This window comes from Rhynchophorus ferrugineus, unplaced genomic scaffold (genome assembly GCF_030347505.1).
Source record: "Rhynchophorus ferrugineus isolate W39M unplaced genomic scaffold, kcgeb_rfMv2 rfM4, whole genome shotgun sequence".
Classification (NCBI taxonomy): Eukaryota; Metazoa; Arthropoda; class Insecta; order Coleoptera; family Curculionidae; genus Rhynchophorus; species Rhynchophorus ferrugineus.
Genome location: NW_027472583.1, coordinates 53,956,400 through 53,984,248, shown reverse-complemented (window position 1 = coordinate 53,984,248; position 27,849 = coordinate 53,956,400). Strand labels below are relative to the sequence as shown.

At 32.1% G+C, this 27,849-nt stretch overlaps 1 protein-coding gene and 1 long non-coding RNA gene across 2 annotated transcripts; one reads left to right on the top strand and one right to left on the bottom strand.

The window, feature by feature from the left end:
• The first annotated feature begins 1,572 nt into the window (after positions 1–1,572).
• LOC143196260 (uncharacterized) lies at positions 1,573–27,781 on the top strand. Its single transcript, XM_076403920.1, has 5 exons — positions 1,573–1,786; positions 13,609–13,828; positions 22,981–23,082; positions 27,267–27,392; positions 27,448–27,781. The coding sequence occupies exons 2-5, from the start codon at positions 13,654–13,656 to the stop codon at positions 27,546–27,548; spliced, it is 504 nt and encodes a 167-aa protein (XP_076260035.1). The 5' UTR covers positions 1,573–1,786; positions 13,609–13,653; the 3' UTR covers positions 27,549–27,781.
• On the bottom strand, positions 23,264–23,861 carry LOC143196261 (uncharacterized). The gene is made up of 2 exons (XR_013005713.1): positions 23,549–23,861; positions 23,264–23,496 (listed from the first exon to the last, which is right to left on the bottom strand). It is a non-coding gene; the product is annotated as an uncharacterized LOC143196261 (long non-coding RNA).
• Positions 27,782–27,849: the final 68 nt, after the last annotated feature.

The following is a 27,849-nucleotide window of genomic DNA, read 5'->3' as shown; positions in this document are numbered from 1 at the left end:
CCGAATAAATGGTCAGTCAGAAACAGATTACGTTAAATAAACTTAGATGGGTAAAATGTCAACGTTAAAAGCGGCCACACTGGGACGTTTTGACGTCATAAATTGAGATGATGTGAATTCACTGCTACTTTGGTAAAATGTCAACGTTAAAAGCGGCAACACTGGGCGTTTGACGTCATAAATTAAGATGATGTGAATTCACTGCTACTTTGGTAAAATGTCAACGTTAAAAGCGGCAACACTGGGACGTTTTGACGTCATAAATTGAGATGATGGGAATTTACTGCTACTTTGATAAAATGTCAACGTTAAAAGCGGCAACACTGGGACGTTTTGACGTCGTAAATTAAGATGATGTGAATTCACTACTACTTTGGTAAAATGTCAACGTTAAAAGCGGCAACACTGGGACGTTTTGACGTCATAAATTGAGATGATGTGAATTCACTGCTACTTTGGTAAAATGTCAACGTTAAAAGCGGCAACACTGGGACGTTTTGACGTCATAAATTGAGATGATGTGAATTCACTGCTACTTTGGTAAAATGTCAACGTTAAAAGCGGCAATACTGGGACGTTTTGACGTCATAAATTGAGATGATGGGAATTTACTGCTACTTTGGTTAGACTATATGTTTTAACAATATATAATTAATAATTAGGAATGAATAGCTAAAAGAAGTAATAAATTAAATTATTATTAAATAATAATTAGTAATTATTTGTAACAACAAAATGGGTAGCAAGAATGTTGGAAATTCATTATACTTTATAAGAGTTACTGGTAAAAAAGTTAGATTTACTAATATGTCATACTAGAATCATACTCTGAAAATAAGATAAAGGTAAACAATAGAATATAATTATTTCATATAAAATTAACGTAAAATACTAAAATTGGAAGTTTAAGATCATTATACCTTTCATAAAATATTTTTTGATATCAGCACTGTCAACCTATTGTCATTAAGATAGATAATTAACTGTGAAATGTCAATTAAGTTTCTTGAACGTTCTACGACTGAAAAGAAATCCTCAATAGATTGATTTTTATAACGGTTTTAAACAGCAGAGACGTTCTGTCTATAGGGTTGATAACCCTTTTCCTATGAATAATAGATTGGCGGAAGGGGACCTTTTTTCAAAGGGGCGGTTATAATTTTTGTTTTTGATTATTTTCGCATCAATTCAAATATCAAGGCATATTACATTATGTATTTTTAAAAATAATTCGTTTTAATATAAGTTGAAAATATTTGACAAAGTAGGGTTAAGATTATTTAAAATAATTTTGACGTTTTTAAAGGCACAGGTGCTTTTTTATATCTTTTTTTAAAATTTATATGATAATAATGGGTATATTTAGAATGAATATGCAAAATTAACAACAAAATTAATTATTTGTTAATAAAATAGGCCGTTATTTATTGAATAAAATGAATTCAATTTTATCAGGACGAAGGTGAGTTGAGTACCACCTGGCAGTCTTTTGTGGTGTCTCCCCCTCTCGCACTTCCAACACCACTCCTATGGTGGCCCCACCATCATACTCGCCATGGATACTACGATTTTTACGTGTGTTTCGTTCGATTGATCCGGTAGGGTCTGTTCGCGCTGCAGTTACGGTGTTCGGTTGGCGTCGCGACGCTGAACTCACCAGCGTCTTAGGCGTTAGACGTAATAGTTCCAGTTTTCCCAGATCGATTATCAATATAACAGTGAACAGATGGATTTACGTAGGACTCAGTGTTTGTATTAGTCGTGGATGTGTTAGAGAACGCAAAAGGTGATTTTTTTGTTTAAAAACGAGTTTAAGTATAATTTCACTAACACGGAAATTTTCATTAAGTCTTTTGTTTATTTTTTCGGTGTCACTTTATATATAAAAATTCAACGACAGTTTTAATTTAATTATTCTAAAATGTCCATCAATCATATTATATTAAACTAAAAAACACATTGAGTAGGAAAATAAATGTTGTTAATCAGTGGGCTAGAATTTAATTGCAATTCTGTTATTATTTAGATTTTTTAATATATATTAACCTATATTGCAATATACTTCCCTAAAAGTTAGTTTACTTTGATTATTTGGGAATATTTTCTCTTCTTTTATTTCGTTTCCTTTATCACATGATTCTTGAACGAACAATGTTGGATATTTTTGTGATGTCAATAGTTAAAAATCTAATTGTTTTTGTCATTGTTATTATCAAAAATGACACAATTATCTTTGTCACTTCATTTGATTGAAGATCGTGGTGTTAAACGTAGTTGATTTGATTGTACCAGGGGTACAAATTTAGAGTGAGTACAAAAATAGAGTGGCCCATTTGTTGGTTCTTTAACAATGCTATTTAAATTATTTTTTTATTTTTTTATTATCAAAAATAACTCAATTACGATTATTCCTTCATTTGGTTGTAAGTTGTGTTGTAGATTGTGGTGTTAAACGTAGTTCACTTGATTGTACCAGGTACAAATATAGAGTGGCCCATGTGTTGTTTTTTAATTATATTTGCTATTTAAATCATATTTGCACAAGTTTGCAAATTGAGTACTTATTTGTGGGGAATAAATTCAGTTAAAAGACTGCAGTGGCTGTTTTAACAACGGTTGGTTCCCTAAACTTAATTTTTGTATCTTATTGTCACTTGGTTGGTTCTATTCGACGAATTTCAATAATGAGCATCCTAACATCAGTTTTCAACATTTCCCTGAAAATTGTCTATCAGAATACAGATGCACATTGACCAACAAACATATCTAAAGTAATCGATACACTGTTTAATGAACTGAACTACAGTTAGGAATTAAATTTGGTCTAAATCTAAAAATTATAATGCGAGGGTTATTATATTTTTAACCGACTTCGAAAAAGGAGGAGGTTCTATGTTCGGCTATATATTTTTTAAAATGTTGTTGTGTTGTGTGTTCGCCGATTTCTCCGTCAATTATGGGCCGATTTTCAAAATTCTATAAAAGTATAAAGATTTTGATAGCAGGTAGAAATGTTGAGGGATAAGTGACTTTATTTTATATAGAAGGCCTTTATGTCATACTCTTTCAAAATATTGTGCAACATCAAGATAAACAGCAGAGCACACACCTTTATTTTCTAGAGATTTTTCAATTGCATCTGTAATTTGATGTACTTGGTCAATTGTTGAGTGAGCATTCCTGAAACCAAACTGATAAGATGGTTTCAGCTTACTTGGATCAAGAATAGGTTCACAATCAATTTCTCAAATAGTTTAGCCATAACTGGCAATAAAGACATAGGGTGGTATTTAGAGAAATTATTCTGCGTAGCAACAAAAACACACACAAGCTCTAGTACGGTAATTGTTTTTCTACTTTGGCTCTCGTGTTTACTAAACATTGTTCCATGTGACTATGATTTAATGCGGCCGATAACGCGTAATACCAATAACCACAAATTATTTTTAGTCTTATGAAGAAGTGGCTAAGAAGTTTTTGCATTAAGTGATCCATATATTACCAGAAATATAAAAGGAGGTTATGGGTAAATAAGATATACCGTATCTCAACAGTAATAATGACCTAAAAATAATAAAGATTAGAAAAAAGCGTTGAAATTCAGCTTGAATAATGAATATCAATGAAACTGATACATTTGCATTTCACTGTGTACTGCTTAATTAACACATTCAATTTTAATTATATGCTGGGTTACCTGTTGGTTTCTTTTTGACAATTCTATTAGAGTTACGGCAGTGACTGAATTAAATGGTTAGTACGGCCGTTTTGGCGGAAGCTTTAACTTTATTCCAATTGCACATATTCAAAGTTTTTTTGTACATAAGTCATCAAGATGTTTAATGTATCGCTCGTCGCAAATCAGACAACATTTTTCTTCTCTATTTTAGTTAAAAAGAGACACAATGCTGTCTGATTAGTTCAAACACGTAAACGAATGAGCCTGTCAAAGTCGTTCGGTTGTCAGACGTATGAAAAATTCTTGAAAGCAATAGTGATAAGAGGTTGTAACTCTAACCTATAAACTATTGTGGCTGTATAACTGTAGTTTTTAGATATACTATAATGTTAAAATAAATTATATTTGATAACATTTTTGTTCAATTATTTTATTTAGATTAGAATTTTGTTGTATGTCAAAGCCAATCTCAACTAAAACTCAGAGTTGATGCGGCAACATTGCGACGTTTTGATGTCTCAAGTTTAAATGACGCATGTACAAAATAACTTTGAACATACTATATATCAGGTATTTAACCCTAATAATTATCCTAAACTCCATCAAATCATTGAGATAAAATTCATCTCATCATCTACATTCATCTCAGGTTTGTTTTGGTGTCACTTTCTGATTTGTAACCTCTTCGTCCTAGTTTCCCTTATTCTATTTACCAGTCTGTGAGCTCCATGCGCTGTAAAGGTGTGGCCCCACCAACTATTTCTATGAATTCTTCTAAGATTCACTATTGAGGATTCCTTTATATCTTTACTTCTCATTTTGTGCGTATTTGTTACACCGCTCAGTATTCTGACTTATTTTATTTCTCTTTGACAATACCCATATATAGGTACCAATGTTAGGGTCATAAATTGCACTGGACACTTGCATTTTAGTTGTACTTGATATTTCTTATTTATTAATGATTTTTCTACTTATAGCGAAGTACAAATTTATGGTTTTACTACGTTGTATTACTAGTTGGTTTGATGTTAAGTCCAAATTGGATTTATAATATACTGATAAACCAATCTCTTTGATTTTAGATCAAGTTGAGAGTATCTTCCGACTAACTAATACATTTGCTTGACTTTCGGTCTAATCTGTTCTGCTTTTTTCCTAACATGATATTTCCCATTTAGCCTACCATCGAGATGTATGCCGAGGTATTCAGCCGATTGTGCTTGAGGAATCGAGCATCCACCAAGTGATATAATTACCGTTTTGGAGCTATTAATATGTACTTTCCAGTCTCTATTCCAACATCCTATTTGAATATTTATTACCTCTGGCTCTCCCATAACAATTATTTTTCTTTGCTTTTATTCATTATCATTCCATAGTCTATTAATGTGATATTCCATCTGTTTAAGGTTTTTTGTATGTGTTGTGACCTATCAGTTGTTATTATTACATTATTTTACAGGGTTAGGCTTCAACCTCCATCTAGTCTTAATTCTTCTTGGGCCTTGAAGGTTATTGATTTTATGTTTTCTCTAACAAGGGTATTGGTATTTATCTTATTTATTGTAATAAAAATACATAAATGAAATGCATAAAAATGCATAGAAATGGGGGGATTCCTTTTAATTCAATAATGACCATATACACTGCAAAAATTCCATGGCTGAATAACGTCACGTACCTAGGTCTCCACTTCGACCGACGGTTTAGTTGGCATTCCCAAATCCAGAAAGCAATCCAAAAAGACTCGGGCAACCTGCTACCTTCTCTGATTTGCCCTTCTAGCAGAATTCCCATCTCCATAAAATGGTTATTTTACAAGATGTTAATTTCGTCTGTACTCCTATACGGATGTGATATCTACTTTTAAGTTTGTTACACCCAACCAGGTAAAACGGCTTTAAGTTTTCCAAAATAAGCTCCTCAGGAGAATCTTAAACGCTCCATGGTTTGTCAGAAATAATCAAATTCATAGTGAAACTGACACTCCAGAAATCAAGCACTTCATATCTCAATCATTCGACAAACAACAACTCAGCTCAAGTTCTTCTGAAAGCGCGTTTGTTCGCGAGCTGGTCGACCTGCTGGGGACTTCACCACGTCACTGCTAACCTCCCCCTTTTATAGGCTAAAACAACCTCATCCGTCGATGGAGTCATAACTTTTGCCCCCATATAACAGTATCCAGTCGTGTGTTAACTCAAGTTCAATAGAATCGCCGGGTCCTCGTGCCCAATAACGGATGCCCGATCAGCGGATGCCATATCCCCAAATTTAATGCAGTAGCAGTAGGGGTCAACTGTGAGGCGATTTCGATTTAGTGTATTGCAGAGGCAGTCCCATATAACCTGATCCAACTTGTCACTCCAGGGCAAGTCTCCATGATCAGGTATGCGTCATGCACTCCACCGCTTCGTTTTAGGCCAGAACAAAAGAAAAACAAATATAGAAAAATTGCAATAAAAATTATGAACAGATAATGAGGATGCACGTCTAAATCACTGCCCATTAAGCGGGAATCCTGCGCCTTGCGAAAGTGCAGGAAGCAGCAGGCGAACCGCCACGTGCATTGTAAATTAAAAAGAAGATTCATATTACCATTACGTAGTGGGTTATTTTAGTGGCGAAAGCACAAGAACTGGACAAAGTTGATTTTATATTCAGTCAACGAAGGTGCATCCACGGAGGTGATATCATCGCAAAAATCGATTAAAAGACCACCCTAATAGAGTCGACAGGAAATTAGAGAATTATTCATTTACCGGTGATGAAATGGTCATACATGACAGGTGGTAACATTATTTTGACACCGTAGATTCTGAAGTTTTAACTGTATGATTGCTAGAATGGAGCATTTATTTATTAGGCGCTTTTATAGTCTATCTGAAGAAGTTTTGTACATACGTCAACTAAATTTGTGACGTCAAAACGTCGTAATGTTGCCGTATCAACTCTAAGTTTTAGTTCAGTTTGGTTTTGACATACATCAAAATTATAATCTAAATAAAATAATTAAATAAATATACTGTTATCAAATATAATTTATTTTAACATTATAGTAGATCTAATGCATACATTATCAAAACTACAATTAAGTACACAGTTATAATAGTTTACAGTTTAGGGTTGTGTTTGATTATATTTACAATGAACTCTTTTCCATGCCATCTATAAGTTAGAGTTTTAGATGCGTTTGTAGTTGTATACCTGGAGGCATAGTTGTCTACCTATTTCACAATTATATATCCAAGTAATATATTGTACTTTCACTAGAGAATATATTCTCTAACTAATAGATATATATATATAGAGAATATGCTACTTTTTAACTAACTACTAAAGTATAACATATGCACACGGTACGAAGAGAAAGTAGCGCGCAACGCACTAGCTTATTGACACCAACAATAATGGACGTGCAATGAAATCAAGGGAGGTAGACGCACAAGATCCTGCCATTAGCGTTAGTAGTGTTTGATTATATTTACAATGAACTCTTTTCCATGCCATCTATGAGTTAGAGTTCTAGACGCGTTTGTAGTTATATATCCTGGAGGCCTAATTCACCTATTTAACAATTATATATCCAAGTAATATATTGTACTTTCACTAGAGAATATATTCTCTAACTAATAGATATATATATATAGAGAATATGCTACTTTTTAACTAACTACTAAAGTATAACATATGCACACGGTACGAAGAGAAAGTAGCGCGCAACGCACTAGCTTATTGGCACCAACAATAATGGACGTGCAATGAAATGAGTGTTTGATTATATTTACAATGAACTCTTTTCCATGCCATCTATAAGTTAGAGTTTTAGATGCGTTTGTAGTTGTATACCTGGAGGCATAGTTGTCTACCTATTTCACAATTATATATCCAAGTAATATATTGTACTTTCACTAGAGAATATATTCTCTAACTAATAGATATATATATATAGAGAATATGCTACTTTTTAACTAACTACTAAAGTATAACATATGCACACGGTACGAAGAGAAAGTAGCGCGCAACGCACTAGCTTATTGACACCAACAATAATGGACGTGCAATGAAATCAAGGGAGGTAGACGCACAAGATCCTGCCATTAGCGTTAGTAGTGTTTGATTATATTTACAATGAACTCTTTTCCATGCCGTCTATGAGTTAGAGTTCTAGATGCGTTTGTAATTGTATACCTGGAGGCCTAATCTACCTATTTAACAATTATGTATCCAAGTAATATAGTGTACTTTCACTGGAGAATATACTTTCTAACTAATAGATATATATATAGAGAATATGCTACTTTTTACGCTAAGTTCTATTTTCCTTCGGTACAGTATTTCCTTGTAAAGACATCTTGATATCACTGTTTTTCTCCTTATCTATCCAAGTAATATATTGTACTTTCATTAGAGAATATACTCTCTAACTAATAGATATCTAAAGAGAATACGCTACTTATATGAGAATATGCTTGATATCAATGATTAACTATGCTAGGATGAAGTATAACATGTGCACACGGTACGAAGGGAAAGTAGCGCGCAACGCACCAGCTTATACCCTGACACCAACAATAATGGACGTGCAACGGAATCAAGGGAGGTAGACGCACAAGATCCTACCATTAGCGTTAGTAGTGTTTGATTATATTAACAATGAACTCTTTTCCATGCTATCTATGAGTTAGAGTTCTAGATGCGTTTGTAGTTGTATACCTGGAGGCCTAATCTACCTATTTAACAATTTTATATCCAAGTAATACATTGTACTTTCACTGGAGAATATACTTTCTAACTAATAGATATATAAAGAGAATATGTTACTTTTTACGCTAAGTTCTAATTTCCTTCGGTACAGTGTTTCCTTGTAAAGACATCTTGATATCACTGTTTTTCTCCTTATCTATCCAAGTAATATATTGTACTTTCATTAGAGAATATACTCTCTAACTAATAGATATATAAAGAGAATATGCTACTTATATGAGAATATGCTTGATATCAATGATTAACTATGCTAGGATGAAGTATAACATATGCACACGGTACGAAGGGAAAGTAGCGCGCAACGCACTAGTTTATTGACACCAACAATAATGGACGTGCAATGAAATGAGTGTTTGATTATATTTACAATGAACTCTTTTCCATGCCATCTATGAGTTAGAGTTCTAGATGCGTTTGTAGTTGTATACCTGGAGGCCTAATCTACCTATTTAACAATTATATATCCAAGTAATATATTGTACTTTCACTAGAGAATATACTCTCTAACTAATAGATATATAAAGAGAATATGCTACTTTTTGCGCTAAGTTCCAATTTCCTTCGGTACAGTGTTTCCTTGTAAGGACATCTTGATATCACTGTTTTTCTCCTTATCTATCCAAGTAATATATTGTACTTTCATTAGAGAATATACTCTCTAACTAATAGATATATAAAGAGAATATGCTACTTATATGAGAATATGCTTGATATCAATGATTAACTATGCTAGGATGAATTACGACATGTGCACACGGTACGAAGGGAAAGTAGCGCGCAACGCACCAGCTTATACCCTGACACCAACAATAATGGACGTGCAACGAAATCAAGGGAGGTAGACGCACAAGATCCTACCATTAGCGTTAGTAGTGTTTGATTATATTAACAATGAACTCTTTTCCATGCTATCTATGAGTTAGAGTTCTAGATGCGTTTGTAGTTGTATACCTGGAGGCCTAATCTACCTATTTAACAATTTTATATCCAAGTAATACATTGTACTTTCACTGGAGAATATACTTTCTAACTAATAGATATATAAAGAGAATATGTTACTTTTTACGCTAAGTTCTAATTTCCTTCGGTACAGTGTTTCCTTGTAAAGACATCTTGATATCACTGTTTTTCTCTTTATCTCTCCAAGTAATACATTGTACTTTCATTAGAGAATATACTCTCTAACTAATAGATATATAAAGAGAATATGCTACTTTTTACGATAAATTCTAATTTCCTATCTATCCAACATTTATTCATAATTTCATCATTTATCATTTTATTCTTCTATGTGTCTTATCGAGATCATCCAAACCGAAAGCCTTAGTAACCATCCCTGCTTCCAGCATATAATACTATATATCTGCAATGAATTATTAATAAATGTTATGACTAATAAAACCTAATCAATTATTATTCCAACGTTTAACTTTTTTTATCAACTTTTGTTGTCATAGCACTATTTTTATTATCTTCTTGCCATGAGTATATTGGTGCCATTCTGAAATATTCATGTCTCATTTAATACATAAATTGAAATAGTAAGTCTTCCTTCATTTTATTATATGCTTTTAAGAATTATATTCTTTTAAAGAAATATCGGGACGTTCCATTAGACCTCTTCGATACTTTTTAGACTAACAGTTTCCTCTGAAATAATTGTATAAAATTATGGTTGTATTGAATCTCTGATAGAGCTAACATCGAGCTGATCTTGATTCGTATGAGAACGGTTTTTTTTTCGGTGAATTAAAGAATACATTTTTCATTTCGAGATATTTCAGTAACCGTGTTCATATTAATATTCAGTGCAGCTGCAACACGCTAAAAATATTTTCAATAAAAATCGCAGCAAATTAATATTTAACAGTAAAAATGCTTACCTTTCTAACGAATTTTACTAGCAAGAGGGGGCCTCCATTACCTCGTTCCTGTTCAAAGTAACTGATTAGAGACGCAATCTGTTCTGTCCGGCTTCGGCATTTTCAATCAGAATAATAATAAGCAACGATTTGACATTTATCAAAACAAGCAAAGCATTAGAACAACGTTTGCTGATTTATAACCTCTCATTACTATTGTTTTGAAGAATGTCAAACATATGCAAAATATATGTTTGACATTCAAACTTATCAGACAGCATTGTATCTCTTTTTAACTGGAGTAAAATGAGAAGGAAAATATTGTTCGATTTTAAAGTGAATTTACAAATTGCGGCAGGCAATACATTAAACATGTTTGTGACATATATACAAAACTTCTTCTGGATATACTATGTGTTGTCATCAGCAATATCTATTGGTGAAAATGCGAAGCATTGTTGTAAATTGTTTTGTTATTGGATTTTAAGAAATCTGATGCCGAAGCTCATCAAACACTTCTAGAAACTTATGGTGATGCTGACGCAAAATATTGTGGACATTTTAAAGATTTAGTGGATTGAAGATAAAATCAGCTCGAATGAAAAGGTCTGTCGTTTCTAGTGTACTCAGTAGGCATACCGCCTTCTGATTACTACTTGTTTAGATTCATGTATTATTATTTGACTGCCACACAGTTTGGGGATGCTGAAAAAGTATGAGAATGGATGGGATGGGATCTTTGTCAAACCAATATCGCGTCATATCTACGTTTCATACTAAAAATTAAATTGTTAGATCGACTTACCCTACAAGTCTACTTCATAAGGTTCGAAAACATTAATTTAATTCTATTAAAATATAACGTTTTGCTCAATGAGTCTCAGACCGGGCATAGGTCACGCCATCTAAACTTTCTAAATCTTCATATACTCGTTTTATTTTCGAAATACTGCATAGCGCTATGAGTTTACAAAAAGAAACCCAGAAAGAAAAATAAGCGAGATTTTGGTCTATAGCCAATAGCTACTGACTGTTTACAGACCACAATAAAATGCTCCAAGGAACGAACTGGAATGAAGAAGTGTTTGCGGAAGTTCTTTAGCCTTGACTCTAGAACCCTTGGGCCCATGGTTGGTTTTTATGAGTCTCATTACCACCGTATAGAGAGATATTTTGAGAATGTATAACGAATTTATGTCGGTAAAAGCAACTTATACTTTGATACGTGGTGGAATTGGCCAAGGCCAGAACTTTTGAAATGAAGTGAAGAATATTTGAAGTCTTACTGCCCCAACATGAGTGTATTAGTTGAGATGTAGGCATTCCTAGACGGAAGTGAACAACTTCCCATAATTATCTAGTGTGAAATACAAAAAATAAACCTTCCTGCTCGAAAGCTTGATATAACAGGTCAATTGAAAAGTCCCCGGCCTGACACATAAGTGGCACTACTAAAATTAAATCCATATGCTTTTTAGTTAGCCTTAACCCTCAAAAGATGCGTCTATAAATTTGACAACTGTTGGATCATTAGATTGTGAATGATAGCATTTTGAACGCATTTGTGAAAAAAATGCATAAAAAGGAACTTCGCGTGTTGATAAAATATTGGTTTTTGGAGGGAAAAATACAGTTTAAGCAAAAACTTGGCTTGATGCCGAGTTTCCGGACACTGCCCCAGGAAAATCAACCATCAAGGATTGGTACGCTAAGTTTAGACGTGGTGAAATAGGCACCAAAGACGGTGAACGCAGTGGATGCCCAAATGAGGTTGTTACTGACTAAAACCTTTAAAAAAATCCAAAAAATGATATGAAAAGCCCTGTGCAAAGTGGGTGCCGCGCTAGCTCACTTTTGACCAAAAACAACGACGAGTTGTTGATTCGGAGATGATCAAGCGTAGTAAACCCGAGTTTTTGTATCGATATGTGACAAGGGATGAAACATGGCTCCATCATTTTACTCCGAAGTTCAATCGACAGTCATCCGAGTGAACTGCACACGATGAACCCGCTCCAAAGCGTGGGAAAACGCAACAGTCGGTTGACAAGTTTATGGCGTCTGTATTTTGGGATGCGCATAAAATAATTTTCATTGACTACCTTGAAAAAGGAAGGACCATCAACAGCGTCTATTACATAGCATTATTGGACCGTTTGAAGGACGAAATCGTCGAAAAGGGGCAGCATTTTAAGAGAAAGAAAGTGCTGCTTCATCAAGACAATGCACCGTGTTACAAGTCAGTGAAAACGATGGCAAACATCCATGAATTGGGCTTCGACTTGCTTCCTCATCCACCGTATTATCCAGATCTGGCCTCAGCGACTATTTCCTGTTCTCGAAGAAATGCTCGAAAAATTTTGAAGTAATAGACAAATCGTACTACAAAAATGGTATCGAAAAGTTGGAGGATCGCTATAATCAGAGTATCACCCTTGAAAGGAACAATGTGGAATAAAAAACTAATTTTGCCAAAAAAAAATGTTTTACTATGATAGACCGGGGACTTTTCAATTGACCTGTTAGGAGCTCATAAAGGATTCCATTAAGTTCACCATTTTTTACTTTCGTGGGGTTTTTATTTAAAATTTTTTGGCTTATAAATCTCAACTTTTTTACCTCTCTACTCTTAGGGGCTAGCCAACGCAATTCCCAATTTCAAGAATGTGCGAAATTCAAGTTACATACCGTTATACTATACAAAACAATTTTTGCCCTAGGGCAAAATCCTATGGAAATAATTTATTCGATTTGAACCAGTTTTTCTCGGTTCAGGTCGGGGATAGCACCCTCTAGTTCTCCTCCCCTCCTTCCTCTTCGATGCACGGTGAGAATATAATTACATTACGCATTCTGTATTTCTATATTTTGTGATAGTGAAAGTGTAAAACTGTCAAAAACTAGATTAGTTAGATTTTTTAGTGTGACATGCCAGTTACAGTAAAATACAGTTTATTACAGCCAACTAATAGAAAATTAATAGATTTCTTTTATACTAGATCTAATATAAGCCCTTAATAAACACAACAAAAAACCCTTGCATAACAATACAATATTTTCGAATATCTTTATTGTTTATTCTTGTAATAATACTAGTACAAATAATAGATAGCCAACAACACATATTTCATAGCCTGTTTGAAATAACTAGCCATTAAATGAATATCTTAATTAAACCCAGTGAAAATGTGGAAAAAACTGAATCAACCGAATAATGGTGACAGTTTGACCTCCATTAAAATTAAGAGCAATTAAACGACAACGTCGTCATCACTCCTGTTCCGTTGAATGTTGCAGGATTCGAACTGGACCGCCGGTCGCCTCCATCCAACAAAATGAAAGATGACGTCGCTGCGATTGTCCCACTGCGTCATTCTCTGGTTTGGATTAGCGGCCCGCTGTGTCGTGGCAAATCCCGCTATCAAAGACGACCACAAATATGACGAATACGTTATCGAGCACGAGATATCATACGGACAGGCGAAGAATTATGCTTTAAATGCCGACATCAATTCGAGTAAGTTGTTCTTTTATATTGCTTAATGACACAGACCGCAAGTTCTTTCTGTTAGGACCAGGAAATCATCGTTATCACTCTTTTGTCCGAGTGCGAATTGATATTTACCGAGAAAAGTTCATTTCGTTCAATCAGCAATTCATTATTGTCTTCCCCCATTTTAGATAAATTTAGGAGCAGAGTATAACACCCTATGAAACTCTTTCAAGAATCTTGTCTTGCACTGCAGCTTTATATACAAAACAAAAATAAAATCATGTGAACACCTAATATATACACAGTATTTATTTGTTAATATCGGGACGGAATTAATAACACCACTTTTAGTTTCCGAACAGCCTACATACAACACCCTCTACTTATTATTCTTCTGCTTCTAGACATACTAGGAATTGGCTATTGTATCGACATGAATTCTATATTTAAGGCGCCATCTCAATTTAAATGTACCCAAGAACTAACATTCTACATACACATTTGTTTAGAACTTAGAACTATTCTATTTCTAGATAGTGATAATTTAATTTTACTTAATGATTTAACTGAATAAGCTTGCACAATTATCTGATAAACAAACGTAACAGGTCAATTGAAAAGTCCTAATTGAAAAGTTTACCATAGTAAAACACATTTTTTTGGCCAAAATTAGTTTTTTTATTCAACATAATTCCCTTCTAGGGTGATACACTGATTATAGCGACCCGATACCATTTTTGTAGTACGATATTTCCTTTGCTTCAAAATAGGCCTCAGTTTCGGCGATCACCTCTTCATTCGACGAAAATTTCTTGCCAGCGAGCATTCTTTTGAGAACTGAGAACAGAAAATAGTCGCTGGGGGCACAGATCTGGAGAATACGGTGGACAAGGAAGCAATTCGAAGCCCAATTCATGGATTTTTGATATCGTTTTCACTGATTTGTGATACGGTGCATTGTCTTGGTGAAGAAGCAGTTTCTTTTTCTTCAAATGCGGTCGTTTTTCGCCGATTTAGTCCTTCAAACGGTCCAATAATGCTATGTATTAGTCGCTGTTGATTGTCCTTATTCCATGCGTATCCTAAAATACAGATGCCATAACCTTGCCAGCCAACTGTTGCGTTTTCCCACGCTTCGGATCATTGGGAGCTTTTGAATTTTCTGGGTTCCGTATGTTGCTCGCTATTGCTGAACCTTTTTTGCAAAAGTTATTAATTCAATTAATTGTATTTCGCTTCTTACTTCTGCTACTAAATGCAGAGCTAGAACTTGTAATCTCTTCTTTTTACTCTTCATTTTACTAACTAGGGTTCATCTACAGTGGAAATTCTGCTTAACGTCGGCTCTGTATCAGTTATCGGCAATAAGCCTACCGATTAGCGAGTGATCAACTTAGATATCATCTCAGAGAACATAATCTAAAGCAATCTTGTTCCTGACATCATTGAGGTGCTGTTTCTTGCAAAACAACAACAGACATAGATTTACAACAAAAAACTGTCTGAAATTTCTTAAATATTTTGAGCTAGATTTTTATCCAATAAGTCTTGTAATATATTGCCTTCGAACTTAATTAGTCCGTCAAGCCATTAACATTGGCATCAGAACCACCACCTTGAAATCATTGAAGCCAAGTCCGACAATTAGGATATGACGATGTAACATCACCATAAGCTTCTAAAAATGTTTGATACTAAATGGAACACAGTTATTTTATATAGAGAAATGTCAAGACTATAAAATTTAAGTTAGGTTAAGTTGGTTAGCAGCTGTTGACATTTTTTGTTTATAGACATTTAGTCATTTCGTACGGTAGTCGTTATCTTTTCTTTTCTCCATACCAAAATTAGTCAGGATATAATGAGGTAGCATCATCATACATTTTCGAAAGTATTGCAAATGGCACCGTTAATTCTCTGTTTGTCAAGATTATCAAATTTTCCGGATCATCATGATATTTTTGACAGTTTCAATAAATATTTCCTGGTCCTTACATTTACCTTATTTTACTGACAGATATCGTTATTACATAAACATCATAAACACAAAGTGAGAATTCAATTAAAACAACCGTTAATATGATTTATCAGGATGTTTATACCGGATAACAATATAATAATATTGCCGACTTGGTAAAGGCGACAGGACGGTCCACCTACTGTTGCGATAGTCGCGGGTTCGAATCCTGCTGGGGCATGGTCGTAAATTTATGTTTGTGATTGTCCTAGACACGCCAGTAAACAGGCTGGGTAAGACCGGATATTTTCTGGGGTGATTTCTAAGTTGGTCATTAACCAGTCGGTAGGCTTAATGCCGAGGACCGCGGTTCGGAGCCAACGTTAAACTGTAGGTCCAGTCCAGATAAACCCCTAGTTGGTAAAAGGGACTTTAATATTCATATAAAAAAATAATAATATTGTTATTAATGTAGTATAAGTTAAATAAGTTGAATTAAAAAGTGTAAGAGTGTAATGTAGTAAAAAATATAGAAAAACATTATTTTTTTGCGCCGCGTGAGGGCGCTGGCATCCTTGATAGGCGAAGCTTGATTGGTTTGTAAAAACAAATATAAAAGCCATGCACGTCATATAATTTATTTGTATCAAGTTTTATTAGTCAATAGTATTAAAACTAAACGTAACTAAAAGCTAAAAATATGTTTTGTATATATATTTTTGAATAGAATGGACAGAAAAGCTCTTTCAATAAGTTTTGTAAATTCCAAGTTATGTACCAACTTGAATATGAAAATGAATTGAATGAAATTGAATATGAATTGAAAAATGAGATTTAAAAAATATTCCAGACTATATCTACTCCGTTTCTTTTTACATTTCGAACCTGTGATGAAATCACATATATTTATTAACAGAAATATTTTTTATATATATTTTAAAGTCTCCTTTTACCAACTATGGGTTAATCTGGACTGGACCTAAAGTTTAACGTGGGCTTCGAACCACGGTCCTCAGCATTAAGCCCAACGATTGGCGAGTGACCAACTTTAGAAATCACCCCAGAAGACATCCGGTTTTACCCAGCCTGGTTACTGGCGTGACTGGGATCATTTTGCTTGTCGGATATTACACTCTTGCCTAGAACAATCACACATTTTTAACAATCACAAACATAAATTTACGACCATGCCCCAACAGTATTCGAACCAGTTATCGCAACAGTAGGAGGACCGTCCCATCGCCTTTACCACTACGCCACCAAGCCGGTAACAAAAATATTATTATAATAATATGAAAATATCTTAAAGAGATCTTACAGATTAGTGGATTCAAACACTTGATGTGCATCATATCTTTTGCAGTTGTGATTATTGAATAATCATATTTCAACAAACACCCAGTAAAGTATAAAAATGACCTGATCGGAAGCGCAAAAAAAATGTTTGTTTTGTCTTTGTGACCAATTTAAACAAGTCAAAATAGCTAAGCGATGATGCAAAACAATTTATCAAAAATGCAAAAATCAAAAATTTGATTTGTCAGTTCGTTTGTAGTTAGTAAATTAGTAGCTTGCTGATACTCAATAATTTCGAAAACCATGACATTGGTGGCAAAAGTATTTAAGAAACAATAAAGAACTAGTATCTGCAATAATACTTGCATTTAGATTCATAGATAATACTAGGTTAATTTCGATTTTACTAAATATTTACGTTTGATATTAGGTAAGGGGCTATATAGTTTATAGTCTTGGGCTTTTTAAATTTTCTTATTTGACTCTTATTTGATGTTAAAAAGGTTTAGTATGTTACTATGAATCGAGTCAAAATATTCTTTTAATTTAATGTTTTCAATCTAAACATTGGGCGTAGAACATTTTGTACAAAATATAATTTGAAATTATTCTGTATTTTTTAAAAACCTAAAGGTACGAAGTGATTTCATTAATGTTTTTACTTTAATGCAATTTTCCCAATATATTTTTATTTTAATTTACCCCTAGACTTAGAAACTGAAGTTGACGTTTTTAACTGTTTAATAAAACAGAATATTTATAGTAACACTAAACAACTTGACATTTGTTATAACTAACTTCATTCTTCTTATCATTAAGACAATGTAAAACGATATAATACAGTATCCGTTACTTTTTTTGCATTTAAACATTTATTTTTTTAGTAAAACGTTATTCCTATAAAGATTGATTTATTTTTGTTTCAGAATAATATTTTAAAACTTAAATTGACGTTGATTTTCTGACAATGTTGATAAAACCGATTTTTTTATTTAAATCATCTCCAGGGGTGTGCAACTCCAATGGTAAGTAGTGGGGCAAAGTTTTGCTTAGTTCAATCATTGGCGGCGCTGACAACGTGAATTTGATTGGTTAGTTTAAAATAGTTATGTAGAAACCTTTAAGGAAAATACTTTGCTTTGATTGGTTTGTCATTTCACCTGATTACTTTGTGACGTCCAATAGTATTTAAATGAAAATCAAATTTAATTTTTAAAATTAATTTATTAAAATGAAATCCGATACAAATATACATAAGTGTAAATAATATAATTATATATAAACAAAAAGCAAAAAAAAATTATGAACTCTATTCTAGGCAAAATTAAAATATTTATAATTTTTCTATAATGCCTTCCCATATTTGTTTAGTGACATCAATTTTATGGGATCTATTAGAGTTCTTATCTTGATATATTAAAGTAAACTTTAAATCCTTCCCTGTTGATATTATATTAACTTCATTAAACCAAATATACAATCACACCTCATAATAACTTTTAAAATTTGGTCCTGAAAATCATTATGGATTGGACAGTTAAAACACTCAAAATTTATGTGTTTTTTAAAGATATTTAGATTTTAGAGTATTCAATCTGTGGAACTACTTAATATAGGGTGTAGTCTCTCTCAGAAGTTTTGTTAAATAGCCTGAAATAATACTAAAATACAATATTAGACTCTTGTTTTTCTCAAAGCAAAGTTCTCTCCAACTGAAAATATAGACTCAACTGGTGATTTAACAACCTCAAGTGGTACTAGATCTCCCGTTAAAAAAGAATATAAGTTATCTAATATGTCTATCTTCTTCACAATTTTCTCCGGGAGAATGATGTGAAAAAATTGAAGTGATGATGAGCCCTTTTAAAGATTTCTCGAACATACTAGGTGAAGGATGCTGTTTCTAGTTCCATGACCTCTAATAGATCCAACAAAATTCTCTAAGCAATCTTGGTTAAGATTTGTTAAACAGATGTAGTTTTTTTTTGTAAATTTAGACAAAATAGATTTCTTTAAGGTAATAAATCCTCTAAAAGTAGCAATTACATTTTTAGTTGACGGCAACGTAACAAATATTTTCTTAAGAAGGCAATCAAATTTAAATATACAATAGCTCTACTATAAAATTATTGAACACTGATTTTTCTAAAAAGTTAAAGTATTACAAATACTTTAGGGATATTTTACAATTAAAAGTAGTATTTATTACTACTTTTAATCCAGTTATCTTAATTATATCCTTCTTGTAAGACTTCTTCACACTGACAAGCATACGAACAACTTGGTACATTAATTGAATTTTATTACTACAAACATCTCCATAAGTAGGTTTTGATTTTCGGTAAACAAACAATATATAAACAGACATGTAGTAGATAGATAATTTTCTATGTACCTGATAAAAACAATGTTGGATATGCAACATCCAACAACAACCTGTTCGTGAAGGAAGGGTAATTCTAAATTTGACGTTGATATATTTGCATTGTGGTTTATCCAGGTAACTTACTGCTATTTACTTTTTTGGAAAGGAGCGAGATCATTCTGTGGGAAACGATGTTTAACTTCCGTAGTGGATTTTTACCATGGTAAACTACATCTTTTACTACAATGACGCATTGCCATCAATTTTAATATAATTACTCCATAATAATTAATGTAAAACAGAAAATATGCACAACGTAAAACGAAGATTTCTTGATCTAAACAAAAACCAAAACCTTCAAACAACAAACTTAGAAATGGACGCCCATTGAAAATGGTGACTCCACACAATTTGATCGACCAATCACGTTCCATGTTAGTGGCGGCACCAGGAATTTAAACTAGCCAATCATAATTTGCGATCGCAGCGCTACCGTTGATTGAACTAAACAAAACATTTCTCCAAGGTCGCCTATACATGAAATTTCTATTTTTTCTATGATCATCTCCAATCATTTTGACAATTACTACAACCTAACCTCATTGATTTTCCTTTCAATTTAGTATTGATAACTTAAATTTAAATTGATTTTCTGAGAGTATTGATGAACAAGATGTTTTTATCAAGTTATCTCGAATCAACTTAGTAGGGATATACTCCGTCTTTCATTTTATGTCATGTCATGTCATGTCAATCAGTGTTTTACTTTAATCTAGATGATTTTTCCAAAATCTATATTAATTTTGATAATCAATGATAAAACAAAATTCTTAATTTTAATTAATTCTGACGGACTTCTAAACTAACTTCACTCCTTTTTATACAAAAAAATGCTTTGTTCGGTCGTTATATGTAAAGACGCTTTTATTATATATGATTTATACGTCGATAGGCAATATTTCTTTCTTCGATGGTTAAGATAGTTCAGATGTCCTCGACGTGATTAGTTGTAGTGAGTGACATTTATAAAAAGTTAGGTTAAGTTAGAATATAAGCGGGAAAAGTAAGCATTGTAAGATTCCAAGAATATAATCGTTTGAGGTAACATATGTAGTCTGTATAAATTAAAATAAGTGAATAAAGTCCTTAAACAGTTCAAAATATAGTTTATTATTTGGTGAACCGCGGGTTAATCGTCCCAATATGCTTACATCCCTAGTATGAAAAAATATTTTAATAAATTTCACATTTTTCACGAACCCACCTAACTTTTTTCATGTCAATTTGTATATTTCCATATAATTTAGAACTAATTTAATTTTAAATAGACTTTTTAAAGGAAAGAAAACATTAATGCTTGGTATATTTGTTCGTTTAATGACGTTTTCCTGGATTTTTCCTGCGGTCAACATTGGTTTCCTTACCGCATGTTAATACGATCGGAACACTTTTAGCAATTTCTAATTTCGCAATATTTACGGTGCGGTTATGTTTTGAATATAAAAACGGCAAAACGTTTACGCTAGAGGTAAAGTTTGTTTTCTTGTCGGATAACCATCGTTACGAATGGTCATCGGTATATTACGCAATTTGATCACAGTTAAAGTGATCAAGTGATATAAATATTTTAGTTAGTGAGTCATAAGTTTAAATAAATAATCATAATAAACAATTAATATGTCGGGTCAATTGCTAATTAATATGTATATACCAATTAGTATGCGGATATTAATTAAATTGCTCAAATACTACAATATATAATCAACTATGACTAATATGTTCACTCTATTTGACTCATCTATAGAAAATTTTATTACAATATCAAAGTTGGCGTTGCATTACTGTTCTAGAGTTTTGACGTATGTGTGAAAATGCCCCTTGGTTTGATCAATATTAACCTATTTTTTTCATATAATTTGACAGTAGCTTTTCGATCAATATTTTGAACAATTTAGCATAGAATTTTATAGGTTAATTCAATAAATATTGTATGCTTCTTGTTTACAAAACACGCGCGCGTAACAAATATCGCCGTTGCTAAAAATACTTAGATCTATAATAATAGTTCTGAGTAAAAAAATTCAGTTCTTTTTTAGCTTATATAAATGTTCATGTAGGTTTGTATTTTGTAAGTTCAAATGCTCCCCAAAGTAATCTATTTTGTTCATTTGAACGTTATACAAACTAATATTACGTTGCATAATTTTTCTGTCTTTTTATGGCATAATGTATGAAACCGTTATAAAAACATATACGGGTTATTTTAAAATAATTAACTTAAATCAATAAAAAATATATAAATCGTCACATAAACACTTATATTGAAACACGTATTCGTTTACGTTCATAATACTTTATAGTAACAGTAACAGTAAAAATGACAGTGACAGTGATAGTTATGACTCTAGGTTATTTTATGCTCTAAATGAAGTAATTATGTTATTAAGATTTAAGTATTGATAATTCAATTTTATACTGTTCAACGTTAACGCTGAACTCTTAATTAATAGCCGATTTCAATTAGCACTGAAGTATTGGGAGTTATTTTTAAACGCAAAAACGGATACTGAGAGCTTACACTTCAGACATTTTTGCAATCAGCTTCCAAGTGTTTGAACGGCAGGTCATCATTATCGTTTAAACTCAATAAAAAAATTATATATACATTTATAAATAGGTTTTTCGGTCCTCCTGAGACGGGGAGGAATTTTGTTTAAGTTCTTGTTCTTCTATAAAATCAGTCAAGTGAGACTTATTGATATGTATTGTTACTATCTATGAAACGAACAAAAAAATGTTTATTTTAACCTTGTTGTTTACTATGGTGCAAGATATTAGTTGAATAAAGTTACTTTAAGGGGCTATACCACATGGAAAGATGAAATAAACTGACATTTATATTCACGCTTATCATCTTATCATACTATATATTACGAAATAATTTTATTTTTATAGGTCCATAGAGAGCGTTATTGATTTCAAATTTAAAAACCTATGTTAAAACGGACAGGTATTTGTATAGGGGTAAAAATTCCGTTGCCATAGTGATAACAATACCGGTCCTAGTTGGCCGCAATATCTTGACGAACAAAGGAATTCGAAATAAACGCGTCGGAATATTTTTTCCTTGAAATTCTCATATTTAAAAAAAATGCACTGCGACGATAGTTGTTTTAATGACAATCATAGTCAATTTAATTCGTTTAACTAGAGAACAGTTTACTCAAATTATACTGTTTGACTATATAAAATCATTGGTCCGTGAAATTAGAAGCCATATATGGCATTGATTGCACATATTGTGATCAAATAAAGTGAAAAAAATCTTAAGCAACGGATAAAATTGTGTTGGCGTGTTACCATTTTGCAATATCATTGTGCAAATCAAATAGAATGTGTTTTTAAAACGTTTTTTTTTGTTGATATTGTTATTATTTCTTGTAGGATATAATTAATACCATTTTTAAGCAATTTTCAACCTACAACTACTACAACATAACCTCAATTATTTGAATTTAGATTTAACGTAAATTTTTATATATTTATATTTTGTTTTAGTTATCACCCCACCAGGATGCCAGGAATGTACAAAAGAGGAAAAACTTTATTGCAACACGGATCTTATCAACGATCATTGTTGCTGTAATAAAAGATTCCACGGTAAGGGTTGATATATGACAATGTCACAGGTGTAAATTTAATCTATTGAAAGTTATTTTGTACATACGTCATCTAAATTTGTGACGTCGAAACGTCGCAATGTTGCCGCTTCAACTCTGAGTCTTAGTACAGTTTGGTTTTGACATACAACAAAATTCTAATCTAAATAAAATAATTCAACAAAAATCAAATATAATTTATTTTAACATTATAGTACATCTAAAAACTACAGTTAATTATACAAACACAATAGTTTATAGGTTAGAGTTATAACCTCTTATCACTATTGCCTTCAAAAATTTTGCATACGTCTGACAACCGGACGACCTTGACAGGCTCATTCGTTTACGTGTTCGAACTAATCAGACAGCATTGTGTCTCTTTTTAACTAGAACAAAACGAGAAGGAAAATATCTGAAAAAAAAAGTCTGACTAAAACGAATTTACAAAGTGCGGCAGGCAGTACATTAAACATCTTGATAACGTATGTACAAAAAACTTCGAGTATACAATACAATATTTAGTATTTCTGGTTCTTCTTTCTCCCTTTCAAACGTTCGACGTCGTATAACATGTTTAAATTGTTCCTTTTCCTTGAAAAAATGTATTGTCATAGTACAAATATTTCGCAAAACGCTGTAACTATTTTCAGCTTCTAAAGGTACTTTCAATAAACACACTCGTCTTTAATTAGAATCAATCAACTTTGTGCTGTTTCTTATGCTATTAGGAGCAATTAATACTATCGCTTGATGGTGTTGCCTTGTTGTGGCTCGAAAGTAACCAATTAAAGCTGTTTTCTCATTGTGTTAGTCATATATTATGCGACAATTTGTGGAAACGCCTGAACTATATTATATAAAGTGGCTCAGCAATAATAGTTTTAATGTAACGTCACTGTGACAGATGTCAAGTAAAACTGGTATTATTTTATCGATATACCATAGGCATTATTTGTGTTGTTATGATAGTTTCTACTATTCATTTTAGAAATAATTTTTTTTGTTTTTCTAGATATATATTCATTTTTGTTTTTTTTTTGTTTTTGTTCACTGAAACTAATTATAACAGTGTAATCTCTCGTCATCTGAATTGATGACGCCAAAACGTCATTGTTTTAATTCATTTTCTTAAAATACTGTTATAAAATATAATTGATTTTAATATCATGTATATCTAATGCATATATTAAGTCCTTCCACATAAAACTACAATTTATTATACAGTTATAATAGTTTGTAGGTTAGGGTTGTTCTTTATATACTTATATTGAACCCTTTTCTTATTTTTATGTAGTGGTAGTGGTATTCCCTGGAGGCCTAATCCACCTAATTAACAATTGCATATCCAAGTAATATATTTTACTTTTATTAGAGAGCATCCTTGTAAAGTTAATTTGATTTTACTGTCTCACTGTAAACCTCTTCGTAGGTTATCTTGACACCATTTAAATTCTATATTACCTAAGAATGTATGGAAGGATGCTCTACATCACTCAAAGAGCTATCTATGGACACTTTTCATACTAACAGTTTCCTCTGACATAATTCCATTAAATTATGTTTATATTGAAAAAATTACTCACTGTTTTTGTACATTTCATATATTTGATCTATGATAGATCTAACATCAAGCTGGCCTTGATTCGTCATCCTCTTCGTATGAGGAGGGTTTCTTTCGGTGAATCCAAGATTATATTTTTAATTTTTTCAATTTATATTTCAGTGACCGTATCCATACTAATACTCATTGCAGCAGTATTAAAATATTTTCAATAATAACTGCAGCAACTTAATATTTAACAGTAAAATTGTTGTTGTTAACGAATTTTATTGGCAAGAGGGTTATTATTATCTCGTTCTTGTTCAAAGTAACTGATTAGAGGCGCAAACTGTTTTGTTTAACTTCTGTATTTTCAATCCGAGTAATAATAAGCAGCGATTTGAAATTTATCAAAACAAGCAAAGTGCTAAAATAACGTTTGTCGATATATATACTGTACTTTAATATTTTGAAGAATTTTTCAGACGTTTGACAACCGGGCAAATTTTGCAGGTTGATTCAAATATTGTCTCATTCTAAAATGGAATTACAAATTGCGGGAGGCAACACATTAAACATATTGATGACGTGAGTTCACTGCTATTTTGAATAGACTATAGATGAATATGGCATATAGTCTATTCAAAGTTGCTGCGAATATATGTCATCTCAATTTATGACGTTAAAACGGTGCAATGTTTCCGCATCAACTCTGAGTTGTAGTACATTTTGACTTGACATATAACAAAATTCTAATCTAAACAAAATAATGAAACAAATAACAAAATAAGCCGTCTTATAACCTCTAATTATTATCACTGACGGTTTGAAGAATTTTGCAGACATTTGACAACGAGGTGAATTTTCTAGACTTATTGGATTACATGTTCGAAAGTATCAGACAGCATTTTATCTTTTTTTAACTAGAATAAAATAAGAAGGAAAATATTGTCTGATTTTAAAACTAATTTATAATCAGGGATAGGCAATACATAGGATATGGTGATGACGTGATCTCACTGTTATTTTGAATAGTCTATATATTTCAGATTACTTCGCAAGTAGGAAAACAAATGAAATTGTGCTGTTTTTAACATCTGATAATCGTTAATCGTAATTTCAAATATCATTATATTTACAAAAAAAATCTTTTACAAGAATTTCTGAGCTTTTAATTGCGTTGTTGACTCAATGATTTAGTCACACTTGGTTTACTTCCTTTGTGTTGATATATTCAAAGCTGTCAGTTATTTCTTAACCATGCTGTTATCTCACTCACAACGAGTGGCTAATCGTTATCTATACTGACCTCGGTTTTTAACAATAACTGAGATTCAAACTGTAAATATGTGATTCCCATAGTATTTCCATTTCAGTAAACTATTTTAAATTTTATGTTTTAATGATATATTCTAACTTTTAGTATATCTATGTTCATTAATTTGGCCATAACCTCAATTTTTTTAGTTACGTTTTGTAGTCCTAAGATTCACTTCTATTTTCCTGTAAATTTTATATTGATATATTGACATCGATTGAACCACCATCCCACTTCAGCAAAAATGGGCGGCAAAGATCAAATTTCGATATCATTTTGCAAATATTAACGTCAGTTGTCTATACGTTATTGATAATTCTAGCCATTGTTTTTAAAAAAATCGTATGCAGTTCAACGATAATGCTCGTTAAAAATTCAAATCATGGGTTCGTTCTCTTTTAATTTCCTCGAAGGTTCACACATTCTTATCACGTCCAGCAACATTCTTGCGTAATAGTTCATCAGTTTATAGAAGATATGACGCCAAAAATCCTTTAATTATCGCAGTTGTTATGTCAATTCAAAGCATATTTTTTAATTTCTTCACTTGTTCGTCATTTGTTACTCTAATTGTACGCTCAGCGTTTGACACATGACGTTTAATACGTTCCACATATATTTAGTATATTTTTATCATATTATTAAATTTAGTGCGGCCAATTCATTTATTATGGGAATACCTCAGTCAATTCAAAGTCTATTTTTATATTATTTTATTTTATGGACAAGATTATTAGTTTATTTTCTGATTTGGTCGTCATTTGTAACTCTAATTACATACTCTCCTTTTGACACGCCACGTTTATATTATACTGATATATTGTACAACATTTAGGAAACTTTATCGTTTTATTGAAAATGTCATTTCATAATTATAATTCTTATGTTAAATACCAATTTTACAGCTAGGATATTATTTTATATTCTGACCTAACTCATATATGTTACTATGATTGCATATATATCGTTTGATACATAACGTTTAATGCATTTTACAGTTATATATTATATTAAGAAATACTATAAATATTTTGACATTGACATGACACGAAAGATGACATTTAGTATATTCAATAATGTTTTTATACATATGTACAGAAGAGAAAAGAAATACTAATATATTTTTGTCATCTGATGCAAGTAATTGAAACTTTGTTGCGAACAAAATTATATTAAAGAAAACATAATGTTTTCACATCAAAGAGGGCTTATATTTTTGTTTGTTTTGTTGTGGATGATGCAAAGTTTATTTGATTTCCTATGAGCTAATTCAAATAATCTGACTTAATATAAACTGATGAGCATACATTTAATTTTATTACAGAATATTTGCCATATATACCACATACCTGTTACACTGGTACTCAGCTTTGTGTCACAATGGCCACGGATTGCAATAAATATACACGTCTACGGACCTGCTGTTGTGACAAATATTTATTGCCAAAGTGTGAGTTTCGTCCTATTTGGTCTTTATCCCATGAAACTCGACTTTCTTTTTTTAGGGCGAAGTAAATATGGAGCTAGCGCGTCGTCAACACCCAACACCAACGCTATCTTAGCTGTTGCTTCGTTCCTTGTATCCACAATGTACATTTATCTTTAAGATGGTGCCTTATTCACTATCAAATTGGACATATTTTTCTAACACTTGCAAAATTAGATATTTTTATATGTATATTTTAGTTTAGCATATGTGGTACCAAAGTTTTTTTGTTAATTCAGTAGCATAACATATGGGCATTGTACAGTATTATATCAATTATTAACTATGTTTTTTAGTTTATTTATTGTTTGAAAGCTAAATTTATGTTGAAATAAATACAGTGGAAAATATAATAGTTCTTATTTTATAATCCCTTCCCAATACCATTGCAGTAATAGAATTAATTATATTCAATAAATTC

Excerpts from the sequence above, each read along its gene's own strand:
- LOC143196260 (XM_076403920.1), top strand. The coding sequence starts at position 13,654 with ATGACGTCGCTGCGATTGTCCCACTGCGTCATTCTCTGGTTTGGATTA. Across the intron at positions 23,083-27,266 it reads CTGTAATAAAAGATTCCACG|AATATTTGCCATATATACCA; the intron begins GTAAGGGTTGAT and ends ATTTTATTACAG. Across the intron at positions 27,393-27,447 it reads CAAATATTTATTGCCAAAGT|GGCGAAGTAAATATGGAGCT; the intron begins GTGAGTTTCGTC and ends TTCTTTTTTTAG.